Source organism: Lacerta agilis, chromosome 2, assembly GCF_009819535.1.
Source record: "Lacerta agilis isolate rLacAgi1 chromosome 2, rLacAgi1.pri, whole genome shotgun sequence".
Taxonomy (NCBI): Eukaryota; Metazoa; Chordata; class Lepidosauria; order Squamata; family Lacertidae; genus Lacerta; species Lacerta agilis.
Genome location: NC_046313.1, coordinates 29,453,333 through 29,478,247, shown reverse-complemented (window position 1 = coordinate 29,478,247; position 24,915 = coordinate 29,453,333). Strand labels below are relative to the sequence as shown.

The 24,915-nt window shown below is 42.3% G+C and overlaps 1 protein-coding gene across 1 annotated transcript in view; it reads left to right on the top strand.

Moving 5' to 3' along the window:
• Window positions 1-22,342, top strand: part of ABCC3 (ATP binding cassette subfamily C member 3) — a 67,530-nt gene extending 45,188 nt beyond the window's left edge. The window contains exons 15-31 of the mRNA XM_033139193.1: window positions 731-797; window positions 4,223-4,349; window positions 4,453-4,629; window positions 6,059-6,226; window positions 6,710-6,893; window positions 7,672-7,774; window positions 7,912-8,059; window positions 8,660-8,867; window positions 9,473-9,783; window positions 12,983-13,182; window positions 13,605-13,731; window positions 15,852-15,953; window positions 16,378-16,524; window positions 17,927-18,085; window positions 19,939-20,105; window positions 20,333-20,527; window positions 21,919-22,342. Of these exons, the coding sequence (XP_032995084.1) occupies window positions 731-797; window positions 4,223-4,349; window positions 4,453-4,629; window positions 6,059-6,226; window positions 6,710-6,893; window positions 7,672-7,774; window positions 7,912-8,059; window positions 8,660-8,867; window positions 9,473-9,783; window positions 12,983-13,182; window positions 13,605-13,731; window positions 15,852-15,953; window positions 16,378-16,524; window positions 17,927-18,085; window positions 19,939-20,105; window positions 20,333-20,527; window positions 21,919-22,027 (2,699 nt within the window). The 3' untranslated portion in view covers window positions 22,028-22,342. The remainder of the gene's footprint in view (window positions 1-730; window positions 798-4,222; window positions 4,350-4,452; window positions 4,630-6,058; window positions 6,227-6,709; window positions 6,894-7,671; window positions 7,775-7,911; window positions 8,060-8,659; window positions 8,868-9,472; window positions 9,784-12,982; window positions 13,183-13,604; window positions 13,732-15,851; window positions 15,954-16,377; window positions 16,525-17,926; window positions 18,086-19,938; window positions 20,106-20,332; window positions 20,528-21,918) is intronic.
• Window positions 22,343-24,915: the final 2,573 nt, after the last annotated feature.

The window sequence follows — 24,915 nt, the reverse complement described above, 5'->3', positions numbered from 1 at the left end:
GCAAGTCGGAGCTTCTCGGACTTATGCCTGCTCCTGTGAAGCACCCTCCCACGTGGCCCTCTGTTGGCCTCTCCATTTGAGAAAGCCTCTCCATTTGCAGGAAAAGGGGGGGGGAGGAAGTATTGAGCCGTCCTTGAGCTGCTAAGAATTAGACTGCACAAAGCACTTGGGTATAATCTCTAGAGAATGGCCAGGCCTGGCTAGGGGAGATAAACAAGTGTGCATTTCAGTAATTGCTACTGGATAAATATTTAAGCTGTGGTTGCTGGATGTCTCTTATTTTAAAAGTTTCCCTTCTTATTCCATAAACACAACAGCTGCATAGAGGATTATGGATGTTTCTGCAGAGTCCCATCAGTCCGTAGCGTTACACATCTACCAGCTCTCCAAAGTGGCGGCGGCAGTGTTTTTTTAAAAAAAGAAGTTTGAAATGTTGATCTGGCACTGACCTCAACTGCATGACTTGTGGTTGTGCATGTGACAGAGTGCTGCTTGAGCAACAAAAAAGAAGAAAACTTCTGTGTTCCTCATAGCTCATCAACAAATGCATCTCACCAGTCCTTTGCCCCGCCACATCCTTCTCATTAAAGAGGCCCAGTTTGAGATTTCTGCCTGCCCACTCCCCCCATCCACTGTGAAATCCGATGCATGTGCTCAGAAGTAAGTCCCACTGAATTGAATTAGGCATAGGACTGCAGCATTAGATTATGTCTTCTTTTCTTAAATACAGGGTATGCTGTTACAGTAAGAGATGGAACATTCAGCTGGGCAAAGGATCTTGAGCCAGCTCTGAAAGAGTAAGCAAACTTTACTCACTGGTACATATTGGAATTTCCTTACCGCTTATAACTTGGAGCCAAGGGATGTTAGGAAATATTAGGAGTTATTGACAAGTCATGCCTCCTGTTCATTTAGATAGCCAAAACGTGCTACCCAGTGGCTTGAGTAAATGGCAACTTACCCCTACTCAAAATTGGCAGAAAGTTTTGCTGAGTTTCTGCTGCCTTCCATTCTGTTCATTTGCTCCTTGAATGTACACTGAACTAAAAGCAAGCCTTGAGCCAGTTTTCTAAATTGCACTTCCTCTCATTTTCTCTCACACAGAGCCACTAGTGGCATGTCTATTCTTTAAAATTAGGTGCGCCACTTTTCATTTTTTTTGTACTTAAACGTGTTAAGGTTTCTAACCCTCATAGTTACAGAAGTTAAAACCAGTGTTTTAAAATGTGTGCCATGTCTGGAACATTTAGCCTTTAATTTTGCACTGCTCCCCATTGTATCGAAACAAAACGCATAAATGTTATTCTGGATAATCCCAGGCTAAAAGGCATGCTCAGTTTTCATCCTCTCCCTGAATGAGGATGCTTTTGCTTATTTATCAGTATCCTAAAATTATTCTATACACCTAGAAAAAATGGTGGTCAAGTAGACTCAGTTCCATAAGCAGGCACACAATCTATGAGGAGTCGTGGGAGCCAAGGCCCCCCAATTTTCCATGAGGGGGCTGGCCCCCTCAATATTCTGCAACTGGGCAGGCCCCATTGGGCCCTCCTGCAGCTGTGGTGGGCTCTGCAAAGTCCTCACACAGCTGCAACTAGGCCCCATTGAGCCTAGCTGCAGCTGTGGCAGGCCCTGTCAGGCCTTCTCCCAACATGTGATATCATGCACACCATGCGTGTGAACTGAACTGCCAGCTTAAGGGTAAAAATCACTGTGTGGCTTAGAGCTGGTGCCAGGGGAGGTTGGTAGATCAGCATGCCAAGGTCAAGAGGCTGCCAAGGCTACTCCATCAGGCTATTATTCCACTGGCTCTCTATAGAGACCAGCAGCCTTTGCGTTCTCCCCATCTGTCACCTAGCAGCAGCCAGCATGGTATAGTGGTTAAGAGCGGTAGACTCGTAATCTGGTGAATGGGGTTTGCATCTCTGCTCCTCCACATGCAGCTGCTGGGTGACCTTGGGCTAGTCACACTTCTTTGAAGTCTCTCAGCCCCACTCACCTCACAAAGTGTTTGTTGTGGGGGAGGAAGGGAAAGGAGAATGTTAACCGCTTTGAGACTCCTTCAGGTAGTGATAAAGCGGGATATCAAATCCAAACTCCTTTTTGCATTAGGCTATCAGAAATGTTTCCTTCGTACCTGGTTGTTGTAAGAACGGTACCTTCAACAACTGGTGCCTAAGCTTGCTTTCCCCCCTCACGCCTCCCCATCCCTGTGTGTCATTTCTATTATACTGTAACCCTGAGCGCAGGGATTGCCTTAGTACTGATCTTTACAAGCCACTCAGGGAGCCACTTTGCTTAAGAATGGTAATGGGTCCATCAGGCTAGGGCTAGAATAGTGTAGGATAAAGAGACATGGAGTTGTGTTCTGCTACGTTCTGATCAGAATAGACCCAGTGAAATTAATGAACCAAGGTTAGTCATGTCCATTAACTTCAATGGGTCTAGTCTGAGTGGGACTATCATTGAAAGTCGAGAGGTGCATAGAATCATGCAAGTAACAAAAGTCATTCTCAAAGACCAGTAGAAACCTTGTCCATTGACTCATTGCATCTGTTCAAACTTGTTTCTGAAATTATGAACATTATCAATACTATTATTATAGGATCTGTAGTCTGCCTTTCTGTTCCTAGGCGGCGACTTCAAGGTAGCTTGCAATATCTATGACAATACCAAGAGTAACAGTTCCATAAATTTGCCAGATATGGGGCAAGAGCACACTTCAGTATTCAGTATTCAAAGGTATAATTAAACACCTAGTTACCTAGAATTAATGGGACATAAAAGTGCACAGCTTTGACTGGATTGTGTCCATGCTTGTTTCTACTTTTTTTCTTTTTTCTTTTTTCTTTATACACTGAAATTTTGCATTTTCAAAATGCAAATATGGTCGCCCAATATTCCTTGCTCCTGTCTAGTAATAACACTAATAACACTAATGTTCAGAATATATGCAGACCTGGCAAAGGAAAAACAAACTTGGTAGGGTTGCCATAGTTCAAGAAGCGAAAATCCAAACACAAACAAATTGTTGAGCGATTTTTCAGTTGTGTTGCCGAAGATCCAGGACAAACCACCGCTTTTTCGAAATTCCCCCTGGACATCACTTCTGCCATTGAAATCCTGGTAATGTTTGGGGAAATCATGACGTATGGCAACCCTAAACCTGGGGAAAGCACTTAAGATATACAGTATTTTAAATCCCACCAATTTGGAGAGTTCTCTGGTTACTTGTGAAGCAACCTGCTGCATTAAAAAAATACTCTGCCAAATGTAACTGGCAGTAGCTCTGCCAGCATTACATGCAGCTGCCAAGACAGTTACTATCTTGATCTAGGCACAAATTGCGGGCAGCCTATATGCTTACGCCATCTGGGAACCTACGGGTGGAGGAGAGACGCATAACTGCCTTTCAGATGCCAAGTCAGCATGAGTAGACTTTTTCAGCACTTCTTGGTGCCTTGAAATTGTCTTGTGAAAAGCTTTAGTATTTGTCCAAGTCATGACTCATCAAATCTAGTGTGCACACAGAAAACTTACGAAATGTGGTGATTTGCAACAGGAACATGTGTAAGGAAGTAAGTAAGTAAGGAAGTAAATCATGGCTCTGTCTTCGTGCACCACTACAAAAGTAAAATCTCATTCAGCTCAACACATACAAAAATGGACAAATGACTCAAAGTTGAAAAAGGTCAGCAGGGAAATGGTAGGGAGCTCTTTGCAACTCACTACAAATTGAATCTAATTGTGTCTCTTTATTTTTTTAAGTTGGCTATAAGAGTCCTCCTGTGTGTTGTCATGACATCTTTCAGGCTTCCCTCTTCGGCAGGCATTAACTCTCCAGTCAACATTCTTTATTCTTTCCCTGACCACATGACCAAATCTGGCAAAAGCTGATTAAACAGAATCTCTGGTGGAATGCTGTGTTGAATTCCTGCCAAGGAGAGTACATACCTTGTGCTTAAACACAGCACGTAAAGAAAGACAGACATGTTTTGTACTTTATGATGAAAATTCCAGAGAGTAACTATCTTAAGTCTATTGCAATAAAAACAGCTCGAAAGATCTGATAACATCAGTTATGACCTACAAAAGCTTATGTCACAATATTTTTAAGATGCCATTGGATTCTGCTTTGCTTTATTATCTTTACATTAACTAGTTCCATTTTTTTTGGTCAGCAAATTAGTCCATTCTCAGCTTTACCTTTTATTCCCTACAGCATAAATTGGTTGGTCCCTAGTGGTTCTTTGGTGGCTGTTGTTGGGCATGTTGGCTGTGGGAAGTCATCCCTGGTGTCTGCTCTTCTTGGTGACATGGAAAAGCTCCATGGGAACGTGGCCGTGAAGGTTGGTTCACAGTACAGCATTGTATCAATTTTGAGCATTTGGAAAATATTAGTGGCTTGCAAACTGATCTGCTTTATGTATGTTTTTGATAACCTCCTTTTAGGGTTCAGTTGCTTACGTTCCCCAGGTAGCCTGGATCCAGAATGCCACCTTGAGAGACAACATCTTGTTTGGCCATCTTCATAATGAGAAGAAGTACCAAACTGTCTTAGAGGCATGTGCCTTGAAGCAAGATCTCGAGATGCTTCCAGGGGGAGATCAGACTGAGATAGGCGAGAAGGTAAGGTCTTTTACCGCAAATGTAGGTGGTGATGGTTGCCCAAGGAGGTAAAGGACACAGGTCATTCCACACTATGTGTCTTCACAACCTTCCGGATGCCGTCAAGCTGACTGGCTTGACATACCTCAGTGCTAAGCCTGCCCTCTCCAGTCAGAACCCTGCAATGCATCACCAGGTTCACTGGAGTTTCAGAACACCATTGGCCTATAATTACAGTCGTACCTTGTGTTACGAATGCTGCGTGTTGCATTTGTCACAGGTTACGAACACGCTGAACCTGGAAGTACCGGAACGCGTTACTTCCGGGTTTAGCGGTTCACGCATGCACAGATGCGTCAAATTACATCATGCGCAGAAGCGCCGAATCATGTTGCGCATATGCGCAGACGCGGTGCTCAGGATGCGGACTGCTTATGATGCGAACGGGGCTCTGGAACGGATCCCGTTCGCATCCAGAGGTACCACTGTATGAACTAATACCGTATTGGCCTGAATCTAAGCTGCGACCTTACAAAAATTGGCTTTTACGATATCGCTGCTGAAATAGACATACGGTAAAAGAGAACAAAAAAATGTTTTATTGTTTATTTGCGAGATTGAGAATGTTTAATCCACTTGCAGGTCCTCTCTAGTACCCGTAGGATTTTCTTCTACATTTGCCATTTACGGGTGTGAGTGCCTGCAGAATTGTAGCAATTGAATAGCGATTTGCGATTTTAGCGATTGTAACTTTTCGGGTATTGTCTTTTTTTCCTCTTTTCCCCTTGAATTTTAAAGGTGCGGCTTATTAGCGGGTGCGGCTTATATTCGGGCCAATACTGTAGATCTGAATGGAATGTCCACCAAAGGACCTATCTTATTCTGACCTTTTTGATTTCCACTGAATCATATAAAAAACAGTACTTGACTGGGTCCTAGTGCCCCCACTACTTTTCTGTCCTGGAAGCTAAAAGCTAAAAGGCGGCTCCTTGAAGCAGCTTCTCAGAGGCAGTACCTGCATGTCATAAGCATTTGAATTAAAATTACCATATTGAAATCAAATCTGATGTTTTTTTAATTTTTATTTGGTGTGCGTTGGAAGAGTATCCCAAACTCTATATTTTAACTGGGAAAGTTGGGGGTCGTCTTATACGCCCAGTCGTCTTATACGCAGGAAAATGCGGTAACTGCAAGAAAACTGTCACAAGCAACATTTTTACATTTAAAGTTCTCCACCATTTCTTCACAGGGTCTGTCTCTAATATTTTTACTTTAGGTCAAAAGCCGTTGATTTATAACAAACAGCCCATGGACATTGTAATAGAATGTTTGAGCTATTGACCATACAGATATTGTACAGTTGTTTTTTTCACCCTGCTCCTTCTGAAGCTGATAGCAGTGTTGAATTTAAAAGCTATGGTGTGCTTTTTCTCTTTCCCCAATCACACAGGGCATCAATCTCTCAGGTGGCCAGCGGCAACGAGTGAGCCTTGCCCGTGCTGTTTTCAGCGAGGCTGATGTTTATTTGCTAGACGACCCCCTTTCAGCTGTGGATTCCCATGTGGCCAAACACATATTTGACAAAGTTATTGGACCAGAAGGAATGCTTAAAGGAAAAGTGAGCTAACAAGCATCTAAAATTCCCCATGTCTGCAGTCACTTCAGCATAGTACAAGAACATGGTGGCACATGTAGAATTGTGTGAAACTTTGCTTTTCTTTGGGTAAGGGGAGGGAATAGACAGAGAGAGTTTCTAGTCCCCCTAAAATTATTAAAAGTAGAAATGATTGAAACTATGTAAACCATGATCTCAGTATGTGTTTAGTGTGGAAGTTGACCTCCTTTGCCACCCAAAAAGCCCACTTCCCCATTCTCTGTCATATGTTGCTTTATAGCAGCAGATTTGCACTAATGTGCAGCTAGAAAAGCAATGCAATTTTGTTCAGGCTTAGATGACTTCTACATGGTTTCGTTCTTACACGACTGCTTGCAGTAATTGCAAATTGCACCTTCTTGGCAAACAGCCTGTTTTAAATTCTTACCTTGCTAAAACAAAAGCAGAGTGAGTATCGCCTGACCATTGTCTTGTTTCCCTTTTTAGACTCGAATTCTGGTGACCCACAGCATCAATTTTTTGCCACAGGTGGACCACATTGTTGTACTTATAGATGGCAAAGTCTCTGAAATGGGGTCCTACCAAGAGCTTTTGCAACAAAACCAGTCTTTCGCAGAGTTCCTCCGCAATTTTGCACCTGATGAAGACATAGAAGAAGATGAGCCTACAAGTAAGGATTCCCACCTCCCTGCCTCAAATTTATCTTCGGACTGTTAGTTAACATCATGGCAGATTGAAATGCTAGGAGCAGTTTGGAACTGAGTTTAAATCTTTTTTTAAATAAAAAGCATACAAAATGATGAGCACTTTCCCATATGTGTATAAATGTAGCCCTTAAAAAAAAACTTTGGGGGGAGGGGGACAAAGATGCATACTATTCAAGAACATTTGGGGTTCCCCCCATTTTTGTAGAGAATTGAAACTGAGTGGACCAGGGGATCCTTGCAACCTGGTCTAGTCAGTGCCATCACTCTGTTTACTACTAGGGGAAAAGGCTGCAATTAAGAATTAGGATTGGAAGTAGCTAGCTGTAGGTTGTTAGGTTGGTTTTTCCTTGAGATGAGGCTTTTCTTTACCTTCTTCCCCCACCTCCTCATTACACTTGTATAATTATAATGCCATGGTATCATCAGTTAATCCTATTTCTTTCCAGAAAAGCTTGTATGTATACTAGTTATAATTCACAAGGTTCACAATGCTGTATCATGGGACCCTATTAGCCCCACTCCTTGTGTCAAAGCTGGCATCCCAGGCCTGATTATTCAGATATTGCCTAGAAACCCAAACACACTGAAGCCCCCTTTATTTTCCCTAAAGAGTTGAGCTTCCTTCTTGGTTTTCAGTCTTCTTTGTGGCTTGGGAAGCTGTACACTCAGCAAAACCTTTCTAAAAGATTGGCTCAGCAAAAAGCCAAAATAAGCTAAAGATTTCCTATCCCATTGCATTAGTGGAAGATGAGGAGGTCCTGCTTGCTGAAGACACACTCAGCAACCACATAGATCTGGCAGATAATGAACCAGTGACAAACGAAGTCCGTAAGCAATTCCTAAGGTAAACCCTGAACCTCTCTTTAAAGGCGTTACTACGGAAATTGAGCGAACTTGCCTGTTCTTTCATTCAGTTGCATAATTACCATAATTCTTATTTTTCTCCCCCACCTGACCCCCCCTTTAATATATAAAACATAGAGAGCTCAGTGTAATATCTTCAGATGGGGAATGCCCTGGTAAAATGTCAATGAAAAGAAGAGTGTGTGATAAAAAGCCACCTGAGACAACTCAACCCAAGAAAAGTGCCAACAAACTCATTGAGGCAGAAACTGCTGAAACTGGCACGGTAAGAAAGGTTTGCTTAAACAATAAGGACACTTTACTTCTTCAAAGATGCTTCCTGGTTTATTAAAAAGTACCTAGCATAGGAGCAGACAAATGCAGGAAACTCGACCGCATAATTTGTGGCAGTGGGGAGCTTCTGACCCATGGCGAGTAGCCTTGCCCATCAGTCAGATGTGGTCCTTTGAAGGTCGGCTGCAGTTGACTGAAAGGGATTTCCTAATGATATATTGAAACACCACTTAACACTTTCTCATGGCTCTTTGACACACAGCACAGATATATTCCCCCCCCCCTTACATGGGACTCTTCTTTATTTAGATTCATCAAGTATGAATCCTCCCTGGCTATATATTGCCTCTATTTCTATAACAGTTCTATGTTTTCCATATGACACCTCTACTCTGGACATCCTTCTGTTGTAGCCACATCTTCTGCCTTCAGGAATGCCTGCATAATATGGCGCCCTAGGATTTCATGTTGGTGATTCCTAGTTCACTGTTTGCACAAATTCTGACTCTGGCAAGTGGCTAGTTTTTCTGTGAAATTAAAGGCATTGGTTGTTTCAAAAACTAAACGAACTCTATTTTGTCTCAAACTGCAGGTCAAACTGACTGTTTTCTGGCAATACATGAAGGCTGTTGGCCCCCTTGTTTCTTTATTTATATGTTTCCTGTACTGCTGTCAAAATGCTTCTGCAGTCGGGGCCAACGTGTGGCTCAGTGACTGGACCAATGAACCGGTAATAAATGGCACTCAGCGCAACGTGGGCATGCGAGTCGGAGTCTATGCTGCCCTGGGTCTCTTGCAAGGTTAAGTGCGTTATTTGCTACTGCTCCTATAGATTTAAATCGACCTTGCTAGCGGAGCTAGAGGAAATGGTGTGTGGTATGGAATTCACTGGTGGTTCTTAAACAGTGGTCTAGGGTAAAGGTCTGATGGCATGATCAGGTGAATGGAATGAAAGGGACAGAGGGAAAACAGTGGAGAGCCAGAAGTTTAATTGTATCATTCTGTCTGGCAAGCTTAAATGTTTGCAACAACACAAAGTCGAATTCTACCCTAGGAACAAATATTCCTTTATCATAAATAGGGATGTCTACATTGCTCCTTATGCAATAAAAGTTGGTTTATTTATTTAGTTGTAAAATGTATATCCTGCCCTTTATCAAAAAAATGATCAAAAGTAATATCATATAAAAATTACAATCAAACCAACCGGAAAATATTTGCAGAATTTAAAAATCACAGTCTAATCTCTCTATATGCAACCTCCTGCCCTCCGTCGCTTGATGCACAAGGTGATGCTGTCGATTCGTATAGCCTGCTAAGAGGAGTTGCAAAGTTAGGATGAGAACAGGGCCACATGCAATTGGTACACTCAAGTCTTCTGTTTATTTCTCCCTTTTGCAAACAGGGGTTTTTGTGCTGATCTCCTCTTTTACTCTGGCAATGGGTGGCATCAGAGCGGCTCGTACTCTCCACTCCGGATTGCTGGAGAACAAACTCCACACCCCACAGTCTTTCTATGACACAACTCCAATTGGCCGGATCATCAACCGCTTCTCGAAAGACATCTACGTGATCGATGAAGTGATACCACCAACTATCTTGATGTTCCTAGGAACCTTCTTTGTTTCTGTGTCAACGATGATTGTGATCATAGCAAGCACCCCACTCTTTGCTGTGGTTATAATACCTCTAGCAATCCTATACTTCTTTGCCCAGGTAATTGGGATAAGTACCTTTTTTGGTTTTGTTGCTTGTTTTATTCATTTTTTTAACAGAGTGTTAGGTGGCTGGCATAATCTTTCTAATTTTTTTTGTATTTCAAGCCCCAAATGTGCATCCCTTAATATGTATGTGAATACTGGATGCAATTACTCTGAATGCAGAAGCTGAAGTTCCAAAGTAGGATTGTCTGAAGTCACTTACATTCTGCAAAATAGCTTTTGCAACATTAAGTTGTTGTTAGGCACAGCAAGAAGGGAATAGGAGACATAGAACAGGAGAGGTGGCTAACTCACCAACAGCCTTAGACGAGACTCTTGTGGTTCTCTGGACCTTTCATAACAGCACTTGCATATTTTCAAAGCATTCTCTCTTTTTAATTGCTTTTTGTTGTTGTTCATAAAGTACAGTGGACACTCGGGTTGCGAGTGTGATCCGTGTGGGAGGCACATTCGCAACCCGCAGCATTCGCAAAGCGCGATTTAGTGTTTTTGTGTGAGTGCCGAAACCCAGAAGTAATCCGTTCCAGTACTTCCGGGTTCGGCACGCAACCTGAAGTGGACGTAACCTGAGGTATAACTGTAATCACTAATGAAAAGGCAGACAAGGGCATAATATTACAATGCCACAGAGTAAGAACATATATTCTAAGGGAAGTTTGCTTTCTCATTAATTGAGAAATAGAAGTTCACAAATCGCAATCCATAAATAAGTTAAATTTTCTGTGATTATAATAAAGGAGCATAAATGTTGTCCATTCCATCCAGCAGTTTATTGCTGTAACTCAATTTTGTACAAACTGAAGAAATACACTAACTTAATTGATGGAGGCATTTCCCCATTTTAGATAGCCACCCCTCTATCAAAGGGGCGACAGCTTTTAACTAGACTTGGGTTTAGCAAACGCTCACCCTTAAAACCAGTGCAGGTGCACCCATGGGCACTGCTTTGGCAACCCATGGCTTCTTCTATGATAGGTGGAGAACTTATTTCTCTCTAGATGTTGTTGGACTTGAAAACCCATCAGCGCCAGCCAGCATGGCCACTGGTCAATATGGGAGTTGCAGCCCAGCAACATCTGGAGGGCCACACATTCCCTTATCAACCCCCCCCCCCGCTCTGTTATTGCCAAGGTCGTTGCTCTGTTGACCAAGCAGAGAACCATATATCTTTTATGATACCAGGCCTGCAAATTCCAAGGTTTCACACTCCCCTCCTCCCCAGCACAGAGGCTTCCAAAGTGGTGGACAGAATATTAGTACAAAAGAAAAATACAATAAGAGCACAATAAATACAAGCAAACAGTCAAAATCAGTATAATATAGCAAAATAACCAAGTGCCCACCTACCACATTGGGTATACTATACATTTATGAGTTGAATTCATACTCTTAAAAAAGCTCAGCTGTTTAGAACATGCTGCTGATGGTGCCAGGGTTGCAGGTTCGGACCCTGTATGGGACAGCTGCATATTCTTGCATTGCAGGGAATTGGACTAGTTTATCCTCAGGGTCCCTTTCAACTCTGATTCTCTTATTCTGCAGCATTCCACCTCTCACGTAGTAGCCAGCTTAGTTCACATCCCCTCTTCCCTGGGTAGCTCCAGTCTCTCATCTAGGAGCAAGTCAATCCACAAACAGTCACCCAGAGGCAGTGCCCTCACCTTTCATCATACCCTGAAGGAGCAATTCAAAGCATTCAAACTTTCCCCTAGAAAGAGTTACAGTTCTGGAAAAGTCCTTAACCTTGTTCTTCATGGGTGGGTCAAGCTGGCCAAATCTTCTGCCAATCTAGAACTCACCCCACCACATTCCCTTTTGTATCTAACGATAGCCTTTGGGCCAAAGTACCCGCAGGCCACCTCATGAGAAGAGAAGACTCACTAGAAAAGACCCTGATGTTGGGAAAGATGGAGGGCACAAGAAGAAGGGGACAACAGAGGATGAGATGGTTGGACAGTGTCCTCGAAGCGACTAGCATGAGTTTGGCCAAACTGCAGGAGGCAGTGAAAGATAGGCGTGCCTGGCGTGCTCTGGTCCATGGGGTCACGAAGAGTCAGACACGAATGAACGAATGAACAACAACCCCCCGCAGGCCTTAGCGTAGGTTATGCATTAAATCTCAGCCTCTGAAGTTCCCAATTCAAATCCCCGGAATCTGCGATAGCATGTTGTTGGGAGCAAACACAAAACACACACCACTTCTTCTTTGGGGATCACTCGTAGCCGAGTAAGACTCCCTTCCTTGAACAACAGTGAGTCCGTAAGTGACACACACAGGCCACGAGGCTGTCAGTGGAATGTGAATATTTCTATTTGATTAACAGCTTCCCTTTTAAGCAATCACTTAACAATTGAAATGGTAGAGCTTTCTCTTTGAGTAAATTTTAATGACAGTTTCTCTGAGCATAAATTACACAGACCAGCTACTCTGAAGCCCATTTTGAAAGCACTACCCAAATGAAGAAATGCATAATGATGATGAAAATCTGCATTTACCAAATGAATAGATCAGTTGCACCAGTTAATCAACAAATGTTTTCAAGCCCTTAGGAGACATTAGGAAGCAGCAATAGGAACATATTAACTGCACAGCAGGAGCTCCTTTTGCTCTTTTTGTTAGAAAGCTTGCCTTTCTGCCAGTGTAGGGTAGTTCTTTAAGTCTTCTTGTAACAGTGGCAATCGCCTGCATTATAATGTTAAAAACTCAGCTCAGTGGGCTGGCTGGTAGACATGTTCTCAGAGTTGACGCATAGAGGCCTGCTTATGCAATCATTGAGGGATAGTGCTTTTCTTCAGACTGTTCCACTTCAGGCTGCAGTTGTGGGGGCTACATATTTGAATGCTTCTCCATAAAATAAATTCCATGTGCACAAAGATGCCCACATGTCTCAGAAGAAGACTGTCCTCCCTGACATGGTGTTTTTCTGTGCGTAGGGAGTTTTTGTGGTGGAGCGAGCATTATTTGTGTACTAAAGTGAGATAGTCTAGGAAAAGCTTTCTGGTGACTGATCAATTGTCCCTAGGCTTAGAGTTGGAAATAGGAAATGCTTCACCTTCCTGGGTGTTTCTCCCTCTTATGGTGTACAGCCATGGCACAGTGTATTAATAGTTCAGGTCAAATATCTACAAGGTTTCACGTTTCTTTGTTTTGTTTTCTTGTTTTACCTGTCTGCCTTTGAACCGAACGACGGCAGCGGTTCTACGTAGCTACCTCTCGCCAATTGAAGCGGCTGGAATCCGTCAGCAGATCTCCCATATATTCTCATTTTTCGGAAACCGTCACAGGAGCAAGCGTCATCCGAGCTTATAGAAGAGGAAAGGCTTTTGTTCGTCTCAATGACATGAAGGTGAATGACAACCAGAGAAGTTACTATCCTGGAATTGTGTCCAACAGGTAAAATCAATCTTTGAATTAAAAAAAAAGTTAATGAAAATAATTTGAGTGATTGAACTAGAGAAACAGCTTCCTCGTTCCGTCTGTTTCTGATGTTCAAGCTGTGCATGCCCTTAATTATGTAGCCAAAACAGCAGCACCCAACACAAGAGGGAGGCGTCAGCAGAAGTTTGCAGAAGTACATAAAATCTTTTTTAAATCCTAAAGGAGCTGGAACTCCCAAAATAGCCAGTGAGGGCTGAGAGTATTGAGTGACCACAGAATGCTGGCTGACTGATGCCAGGGAAGAAATGAAGGGATAATGGAGAATATTGAAGGGTAGCACTCCATACTGCAGCATTTTGTTGCAGATCCCACTTGTTTTCATCTGTTGCATTTTGAGTTCTGTGCTATTTACTTCTTTGTGTTTTCTCGTTTAATAGGTGGCTGGGAATTAGAGTTGAATTTGTAGGGAACTGCGTCGTATTTTTTGCAGCCCTTTTTGCTGTGTTAAGTAAAAACAGTCTGAGCGCTGGCGTGGTTGGACTTTCCGTGTCTTATGCATTGCAGGTGTGTAGAATGTGTATCAGGAGAGAGCTCATCTGAACAGCGGAACTGAAATATCATTACAGTGTGACCTTTTCATTAGGCATTTGGGCTTTAATTGCACGATTCTGCAGCATTTCTACCCTTCAGGCGAATAAGGGCTCAGGGTGTGGGTGTGTGGAAGACTGGTTGAAAGAAAATTGGGAGAAATAGGAAGAAAATAAAGAAGAAACCGAGGAATAGAAGGAAATGCTTTTGGAAGATTGCATCTAAGATTGTCAGCTTACATTTGTCTGTGAGGTTTTTTTTTTCCATATTAAAAAGCCCAATCACAGAGTTAGATTCTGCGCAGGGTGAAAACAATGCATTAGCTGTGCATTTGAATGCAAGCAGTATTTATTTTGGTTGAGGAAAAGAATATCACTCTCCCTCCTGGCAGGGTGCCAGCTGGTTGGGAATGGCTCGCACGGTTGGTTCTGCTCATGTGTGCATATATGCCCCTTTATTTATTTTAACAGCTTCTACGCTGCCCGCCAATGCAAAATGTCAAGGGCAGTTTATAATAGCTAATAAAAACATAATAAAACTACAGAAAACTACAGATTGCTTTAAAAATAAAACTACCGTTCACAGCAGGGCAATCAAAATAACTTCAGAGGTTATGAAAACCAGAAGTTTTTGCCAGGTGCCTAAAAGATAGTGGCACAGGTACCATTGGGTGAGCCTCTGGGGAGGGTGGGGAGAGCTCCACAAGTAAGGTGCCACAGCCAAAAAGGTCCTGCCCCATGTAGCTCCAGAGGAGAGGGGGCCCAGATGAAATTGAAGCTCTCGCAGCGTGAAGGATGCCTTCAGGAAGCTTACGATGGCAGTGTTATGCTTCTTGTTCTTGGTAGCTGAGGAGAAACTTCACCAAGGTTTTAACACTATATTCTGCTAAATTTCCCACAGCAGGGCATTTAGTTAAGGATAGCATATCAAGGTAGCTATCAGTTTAGGCAATCTACAAGGGATTTAACCACCCTTTCAATAAGGCGTGAGGTCATCAGCTTTACTAAGGGTGGGTTAGATTCGATATGGCTATGAAATCCCGAAGCAAAACAGTGGGTTTCACTTTAAAAAGTGCACGGCCGTACCTCAATCAGAAGTAACAATCTTTGATGGAGAAATTGCTTTGTGAAATTCTTGGTCCTATACTATTACATCTGGTCAGATCAGAAGATTTGAGCTTTGCTTCTCGGCTTTAAAAGCTATGAATGCTGATTTTGTAGAAAGGAGAGGCATATTGATTGAATCTCTATCCCAAGTAACAGTGGGATCACACATTAAAATTGGCAGAGCAATGAATTCTGCCACAATGCATTTATATTCAATGGAATGGAAGAGATAGCGATACCTTTGATAGTTTATAATAAGCCCTCAAAGGTTTCAGGGAAATTGAAGGTACGTGGCGCATCCTCATTTCCTTGTAAGGATTTGCAATAAAATTAGATGCTGGAATATTAGGCTTACCCAAATGGTGCTGTTGTAAGCATGGGAAGCTACAGTATTTCCTTGTTCTTACTGGTGTATCTTTCTATGAAGGAGGGGAAGCATCTGAAGAAAGGGGATGTCTTCTGAGACGTTAAAGAGAGCAATACAGGCAATGGGCCAATTTGCGCGGAGGGTGGGGTTCCATTCCCAGCCTCCATGCATATCGTTGGAGTGCACTTAATAGCACCCTGCCCTGTTCCACCGCCATTATGCCCCTGTTCTGCCTTCTTCCGGGTCCAAAAGGGGAGCAATACAAATGGGGATTATATCAGAACTTCCTAATCTCTCAAAGCTTCACCTGTTATGGTTTGTGTTCAGTTCAGCGTAATGTCAGCTGAATTTCAACCCTGCATTTCAAGGATGGTCTGTAGCAGGAGAGGCCAGTCTGGTGCCTTCCAGTTGCTGTTGGGCTGCAACTCCCATCATCCCTGACGCCTGGCCACACCGGCTGGGGCTGATAGGGAGTCCAGTTGAACACCAATGGGCACCACCTTTGCTCTGTGGGTAAACACACACACACACACACACACACACACACACACACTATATGATGGTTAATATATTTATTTGTAGCAGTACTTTCCTCAAACAGGTAACATGCTGTTGTTTCTTAGGTGACAATGTCGCTGAACTGGATGGTACGGATGACATCAGACTTAGAAAGCAACATCGTGGCCGTAGAAAGAGTTAAGGAATATTCTGAAACTGAAACTGAGGTAAGTTCCTAATAATAATAATCATAATAGTCTGAATGAGAAGTGTTCCTTCCGGAAACAAGAGGGTGGGATTCAATATTACAATATTATTACAAACATTCTGTCTCTGTAAGCAATATCAGTTTGTCCAACGATTCCCTCCCACCCGTGCTGCTGTTCTGCGGGCTCTCCTGACCCCCTTGAGCCAATTCCAGGGTGCTTGTATCATCTGTGAATCTCATCCGTGGTGGTGGTGTCCGGAGTACATTGAAGCTATCCATCTTACTTGAAATATTTCAGAAACAAACAATGTGGATTAAAATCCAGGGGAAAACTTATTCAACTATCCTTGAACTTTTCAAATAATATAATACCTTGTTATTAAAAGTATTTTTTATAATAAAAAATATTAACACTATGTGCTGTAATTCTTTCTCTCCTCTAGGCTCCCTGGATAATTGAAGACAAAAGACCACCAGAAGACTGGCCCACTCGAGGCGAAGTGGAGTTTGCAAACTATTCTGTAAGGTACAGGAAAGGCTTGGACTTGGTGCTGAAAGACCTCAGCCTCAATGTGAAAGGTGGAGAAAAGGTATAATCACAGTTACCATGGATAGAATCAAATTATATGTGCAGTAACCTGAATTTGCAAACTTTGTTTTCAGTTCAATATTGCTAACACAGATTGGTAGGGGGGGCTCTAGCATTTTGGTCAGGAGTCTTTCCCAGCCTTACCTGAAAATGCCAGAGACTGAATTTGGGACCTTCTGCATGTAAAGCAGTGTGTGTTGTACCATTTAGCTTTCACCCCATCTCCACTGTAAGAAGGCACTGAGTGTTGCTTGGAGAAGCAGCAACTTCTGAATTACATCTTTCCTCAACTGACAGCTTCCTGTCCCCAGAATCCCGCCTGCTCTGTGATTTCATCTTCTGTTTCCACCTCCAGGAACAACTTTCATTGTCAATGTTCACACATGCCATCAGCATCCTTTCATCTATAACAAATTAACTGGCCCTACGCCAACCAGTGGGGAAATGAAACAGAGCCATCTAGATACAAGGTGGAGCCTCTATATACTTGCATGGCTCCCCAGGTTTGCAGAAGAACATCATGAAAGAAAAAGAAAGAAAGAAAGAAAGAAAGAAAGAAAGAAAGAAAGAAAGAAAGAAAGAGATTGCAAATGAACAAAGCCCTCCTATAGGAACAGAATATGTGGCACTTTAAATTAGAAACCATAGATAAGGTGAACTCCAGTACATGGAAACTTATGCCAAAATAAATGCATTGGTCTTTAAGGAGACAAAAGACTGTTGTTTTCACATTCAGCAAGCAGTAATTGTTTGAAATAGAAAAGAAATGGTAGAAGCTTAAGCAATGAAAAATGTGTGTGCGCAGAAATAGAAAATGTATTAAGGCTACATTAAAGAAAAAGACCGGCTAGTTCAGTAACAGAAAGAAAGACAAACAATATCAATACTTTAAAAGTGTTGGTTGCAAGGGAAACTATAGGTACAGAAAGGAGAATTTCCTGGATGCCAAGATCCAGGTTTGGGACAAGTGCTTTTTGGTGAGAGAACCCCAGCAGAGATGTAAATCACAAAATATGCAGCAATGTAAAGCATGGAAATATAGGCTGTTAGACCTTGTGAGTTCTAAAACTTGCCCAGAGTGATTCACTCTTAAGAAAAGGCCCTTTCTCAGTGAGGAGGAAGAGATGCCTGCAGAGTCCTTTAATAGGCAAAGGCCTAACTATCACTTTAATAAACCTCTTGACTGATAAGCATACTTCTTCACAGAAATCCCTAGAACAGATTCAGTTTTATAACAGTGCATTTTCTTTTGATTCTCTTCGATTCAATTAAAAAGAAAAATCACCTAGATCAGGATAATGGTAGTTTTTGTTTCGTTTTGTTTAAGTGAAACAGTGTATCGTAAAATAACAAAACACGTCCTGGTATTTAACTGAACCTAATTTTTCAAACACGTGAATTAGGTTGGGATTGTTGGAAGAACTGGGGCTGGCAAATCGTCTATGACCCTCTGCCTCTTCAGGATCCTAGAAGCTGTGGAGGGGGAAATCAAAATCGATGGGTTGAGAATCTCAGACCTTGGCCTTCATGACTTACGATCCAAGCTGACTATAATTCCTCAGGTAAGCTGACCTATGCCCTGAGAGATACACTAAATATAACTTAATATGGCAAACAAACTGGGCTTGTTATGTTTTTGTAAAATGAGATGCTTGCAAGGTAGGTCAGGCTGTGTATCTAGGGCTAGTAGTTACACAATTTGCTTTATAATAGTTGCTTTTGTGCCCCGGGACAGGAATAAACAGGGAACCCAAGAGGGAGGATTTGAATGAGCTGTAAAAGTGGAACAACATTATAGCAATTCCTGCTAAGGTCTATTTTCAAGTCAAGCAATCTTTCTCTTGCTCTCTAAGTTTCATAGGCATACCAATGGTGCTATGTTCTCATCTTCGTGTATTGTGAGGGGTTGGGTGTAGCCTTGCTTCTGGAAAATAGACTTTCATTCTTTATTTGTTTTTGTCTTTTTCCACACTCCTTTAAATGGGTTGGAGAGAACTTAAGAGAAAGTTGTAACTCTGTGACAGAATTTAATCCCATCAAAATGGCACTGGTCATGACACTCATCAGAATGTCTTTATGGGAGCCATAAAGTAGCTTCTTATGGCACACTAGTGTAGGGGTGGGGGATTGGATCCCCACTTGTCCCATGGGCCATCAATCACCTCATGTGACAGTGACACCAGGGGACCCATTTGTCCTTTGCACATGCACTTCGATTTCAAACTAAGCATGCAAAGACACTGCTTGCAAAGCCATGTGCCTTGGTAAGCATGGTCAATCAGTTACAGTGGTACCTTGGTTTACAACCATAATCTGTTCTGGAGGTCCAGTTGTAAACCAAAACAGGTTGTAACCCAAGGTGCGCTTTCACCAATGGGGCCTCCCCAAAACAATTGGTTGTAATAATAAAAAAGGGTTGTAATCCAAAAAAAAGGGACATGCACTTCTGGGTTTGACGTGGTTGTAATCCAAAGTGGTTGCAAACCAAGGTACCACTGTAGTCAGCAGTGCCTGCAATCCACTTTTGGGCAGGAAGCAAGTCTTTACCTGCCCCACACCTGACATCATATATGGCATCAGGTAGGCTATAGAGCAGGGGCATTGCTTGGCTGAAATAGCCTTGTAGGCCAAATAGGGAGGTCTTGCAGGCCTAATTAGGCCCATGGGCCAGAGGCTCCCAACCACTGCACTAGTGCAAGCAACCACAAGTAATTCGCTTCTTAAGATGGAACCATATGTTATAAGAAGCATGACTGTCACTGAAAATTGTAGCTTCTTGTTGAATTCCATCCTCCCCTTCTTAATATGTAATACAACCTATTTTGTGTCCTGACTCCTGGTGTCATTTTACTATGGCCACGTTTGCACACCATGCTAAACCATAGTTTACAATGAAAGAGCCAAATGTGCTGCAGTGAGCCTCTGGCTTTCACACTTCTCTCTGCCCACTGTGCAACTGGGAAGAGGAGTCTGGAAGCTTCCACTTCCGCTTCTGCTTAACTCTGGTTTATTGTTTTGTCCAAATGGACAAATCGGTTAACCTTAACAATGATTTGTTTGTTTAAAGCATGTCAAATCAATTTTAAAAACAAACTACAGTCGTACCGTGGATCCCGAACGCCTTGCAACTCAAACATTTTGGCTCCTGAACGCCACAAACCCAGAAGGCCATGGGGTTTGTGTCTTGCTTATATGACCACCTCGTGTCCATTCAACTGTAAAGCACTCACTGGGAGTCAAACCTGGTGCTGGGTATATCATCACTTCCTAGTGTAATGCAGACCACAGAAATGATTTCTTGTTTCAACCACATTAGTGAGTTACAATCTATTCAAGCAATACTTCAACTTTTATTTCTGTGTTCCTAAATAACTCAGGGTTGTTATGCTGATGGAATTGTATTTATTTTGTTAAGGACCCTGTTCTCTTTTCTGGAACACTCCGACTGAATTTGGATCCATTTGATAGATATTCTGAGGAGGAAATATGGAAAGCTCTTGAACTGTCCAATTTGAAGAGGTTTGTCAGCAGCCAGCCAGCTATGCTGGACTACGAATGTTCGGAAGGAGGAGAAAACCTTAGGTAACTGAAATCAGTTCGTTTCATTTCATTATGAAGACCTTAAAGCTCGTTAGAAGTTGTTTTAAGTGTTTGGCTGGTTGCTCTTTCTTTATGTTATTTTAATCTCTGCTGCTTTTATGCTTTTGCAGTATTTGTTAGTATTTGAATGTTTTAATTTATTGTTGCTAACCTCTTTGAGGAAAGGCGGAATAAAGAAATAAAATAAAAGTTTAATCTTCTTTTTCCAGTGTTGGCCAAAGGCAGCTTGTTTGCTTAGCAAGAGCTCTTCTCCGCAAAACCAAAATCCTGGTTCTGGATGAAGCTACTGCAGCAATTGACCTTGAGACGGATGATCTCATTCAGATGACAATAAGAACACAGTTTGAAGACTGTACTGTGCTGACAATAGCACATAGGCTGAATACAATTATGGATTACACCAGGTAACTATGAAGGACAAGAGCATAGCTATGATCTTTATGGCACCCTAAAAATAATCTGTAGGACTATTCCTGACTTGCATTTGCCCATCTTAAACCAGAAAACAGGTGAACCTAATATAGAGCCTGCAATTAATCCCACTATCAGATCAATTAAAAAGGATTAAAAGCATTTCAGCCTTTTTTTGGGAACATATCTTTAAAGACCAATTGGCTCCTTTATACTGGATCAGTTAATTCATATCCACTGCCAGCTTTACAGATGATTTGTGGCATCCAGTAGGAACATGAAACCCAAGATGTATTGGTACCCACTTATTTTCCTAGGGCAGATATGATATGGTGTCCCAAGACCTAGGTCATTGATGTAGCCTGCTGTTAAGACATTGGTCATGCTACCTGGCACTGGCAATTGGAGTCCAACAGCAACTGGAGGGCCACAGGTTCCCTGCCCTGCCAGTGCTTCACTTCCTGGTTTATTCTAAGACCCTCCCTAAGGAGGGACTTGGTTTCTTGTGATGCTCCAGGCAATGTCCACAGAAATGTCATGAGGAACGCTGTTCACATCCTTAGAATAGCTCTGGTGGCTGGAAAGAGTTCTACCACAGTTTCACATGGCAGGCTGGAGTGCTTACTCATCAGTAATGTTGCTACTGCGCTTTGTAGGTATGTGCAGCCTGGACCTGCAAAGAGCAATATGAGCATTCTGGGAGGAAGAGCAGGGAGAGGTTGCTTGCTTTTCCCCTTTCCCTCCCAGAAAGGGCCTTGAATGAGGCAAAGGTGGGATTGCTCATCTAGCCACTTACTCTTAAGACTCAGAATAGTGGGAATGCCCATATAGGAAACCCACTCTAAACGATAGCAAAGTGTGTTTTCATCTGCAGCCAAGCCATTAATCAGCTAATTTCTCTAGGCACAGAAAAGTATTCTGAGGACACTACAGAGGAAACAAACTCTGTGGCTGCAGCACTGTAATTCATATGAAAGTTAACCTCTAACACATCTAATGGGCAGAATGCTGTGCACCTTTTCTGCTCACCCTCATAACAGTGCCATGACGCAATCAAGGGTATTTCAGTTTCCCAGGTAAGGAGCTGAGGGCAAGTGTGACTTGCGCAAGGCCGTAAGCAAGTCTTATGGCAGTGACGGGACATGAACTTAGGTTTCTCACATTTAAATTCAGTACTTGTCCCCTGTGAGCTAGCACATTTTTTGCTCTTTCGCTAGGGTTTTTTCCTAAGTGTGTGGAATAAAATCTTGAGGACCTAAAAAAGCTGCTGGATTCTGCAGTTAGCAGACTTTGTGACAACAGACATTCTTGCCCCCTCCCCCTGCTGGTTAGGATTAGCGACTCTTGTTTAGAAACACATTTTACTTTCCCTCTTGTTTTGCAGAGTCCTTGTTCTAGAAAAAGGAGCAATTGCTGAATTTGACACACCTTCGCGTCTTATAGCATCCAGAGGAATATTCTATGGCATGGCAAAAGATGCTGGATTGGCATAACAGGACAGCTGCTATATCTCACCAAAGGACTAGTTACTGGGGTTCTTTTTTTAAAAAACCCACAAGCAACACCTGAATGTACTGTACTTTTCAAAACAACATTTTTATTTTGCGATATGGAATCAAAATGTTTCATATGCCTATGAGAACCAGAAAATTTAATTTTATATTTTTAAAAATATTTTCTACATACAGAAGTATTTTTTTTACCTGACAAACATCTTACTGAAAATGGATGTGAGTGTGTGTATGCATAGCACTTAACTATATTCTTTTTATCTTATATAGTCAATTACAGCTAGAGGTACAAAAGCACTGGCATTATTCGTCAGTTCATTTTCTGTTAAGTAAAATGAATCAATGAAATGTAGAGTTGTGGTGCTGTTCCCAGGATTAAGTTGATAAAAAAAACAACCAACCTGTAGCCCACTTTTCAACAAAGTACCCCCAGCAGCAGTGTTTTAAAAATTAGGCAAAATGTGTGGGACCCCCCCCCCCCCCAGAATACGGTGTACATGAGGAAATCCTCAAAACACTGCCAATATATTTTAAAAGCCCACATCTCCCATTCAGCCTGGGGCACTGCACACACAGAAGGGGACTTGTGCAAGTTGTGCAGCTTTAGCTGGGTGGGTCCTCTCTTCAAACAGTTGAGGCCTAGTGCGTGGAGCCCTTATTTAAAAGCTAAAATCTTGATGCCAATTCTGAAGCAGGACTGGTTACTGGTTGGCTGGGCCAAAAGCTGTACTTCCAGAAATTTCTGGACTTATTCCGAGGGCTGCTCCTCATAAAAAGTACAGTAGTACATGTAGTAGTAAGATCAAAAAGTTACCAAGGCATGTAGAACAGGAGCGAAGTTCCTTTTAAAAAATCTCTAAGGCATGGGTAGGCAAACTAAGGCCTGGTAGCCGGATCTAGCCCAATCACCTTCTCAATCCGGCCCATGGACAGTCTGGGAATCAGTGTGTTTTTACATGAGTAGAAGGTGTGCTTTTATTTAAAATGCATCTCTGGGTTATTTGTGGGGCATAGGAATTCGTTCATTCCCCCCCCCAAAAAATATAGTCCAGCCCCCCACAAGGTCTGAGGGACAGTGGACCACCCCCCTGCTGAAAAAGTTTGCTGACCCCTGCTAAGGCAAAATATTCATTCAGAATTTTAACTTTCAGCCAGGACAGCTAATTTCTCATTACATAGAAAGCTTACAATGAGCATCCTTTTGAGAGAGAGAAAATATTTAAAAACATACCAAAATCTCCCATTTTAAAAGCAACAAACTTTTATTAATTGTAAAAAGGGCACAACATATAGGAAATAAGAAACTCAAACCTAAATCATTTGGTTAATTATTCATTTTAACCATGTTTTTTCAGTGTAGTAATGAAGTTCTGAATCCTTTATTTCCACTGATGTCATAAAGTACCACACAGTTATTATTAGGTTAATAATTTGGTTAGCAACACTAATAAAATCCTCTGTTATAAATTGCATAAGTTATACAATATAAAAATATTCCTCTGAGTGCATAGAAAGATGCCAGCAACTGTGCAGTATAATCAACAGACTTGTAATATGTTAATTAATACTATGGCTAATCAATAGAGCATGTCAATTTGTTTACCCACATACTAGATACCCATGGATGCCTGTGGATATCCGCTTCTCAATGAGAAGCCCAAAAGCATTTCAGCCATGATCCAGCAGTGGGGGGCACACCCACTGACTTCATATTGGATTGTGGCCTTCCTCTTCTAAGAACCTTGTTCCCAAGTCTTATAGCACAAAAGCACATTTCCCTTCAAGCACTTCCAGATAAGCTGACTGTGTGTGCTGATTTTAGGCACACACTTAAAATCAAAAGGGGATGGGGAGAATTGCCACCTTTAATATGTTGTGCAAATCCTGACCTGGCACCTGTCAGAAAATGTGGATACACTGGAACACGGTCAGTGGCGATATTTTCGTTTTTCCCAATGCATTAATTTTATGGCAAGACTGAATAAACCCTAACAAGGAGTCACAGTAATATAATATGCTGCCAATGGCTTTGTCTCCAGCACTTGGGTCAGGGGGCGCCAACCTTTTTGGACCAGTGGGCACATTTGGAATTTTTAGAAAGTGACATGGGTACTAGTCGCAACATGACCACCGTGGGAGTGTGGCATAACACCAATTGGCTGTGGCATCAAAGAGCATAACAAGTTTGGACCACAAAAGGTTGCAGGGATGCCCCCTGTTCCATCTCTCCCATCAGTGGCACCTCTACCAGCCACCTCACTCACAGAATGAGCCACTCCTCTGTTCAGAATTGAAGAGAGATGGGGTGTCCAATCTTGGAACTGGGTGAAATGCGGGCATGCTTAAGGGGGCGGTGTTTAAATATAGGACAGGCTGATTCGGTGCGAATAAGAACTGAGCAGGAAGAGCAGGAAGAGTCTTTCATGCACTGTGGATTTTTGAGGGAATATTTACTGGGAACCTTTGGTGACCCAAATGAGGTGTTGGCGGATACAGTGGGGCCCACTAGTGCCACATTGGCAGGCTCTGACTTAGGCTGTACCACAAAAATAATGTGCTGCCACAGTGCTCCATTGAAAGTAAGCATTTTCTAAACCCTGTGCTAATGTTTTAAGGCCTACAGGAGTTCAAAATTCACATTCCAGGTGGCATTGGACATGTCAGTGCATTAAGCCCTGGATCAGGCAGAGGGGTATCTTAGCTCTCTGCAATTAGGCAATGAAATGACTCATAACAACCAAAAGCTTGCTTGCACTATAAAGTTTCAGTGAGTCTTATGCTGGGAATTGTTACCTTGAGACGGCACTGTGCGAGCATGTTAGACCCGGGCTAACTATCCTAGATTGTCACAAAACACTTTGTTTCCTCTG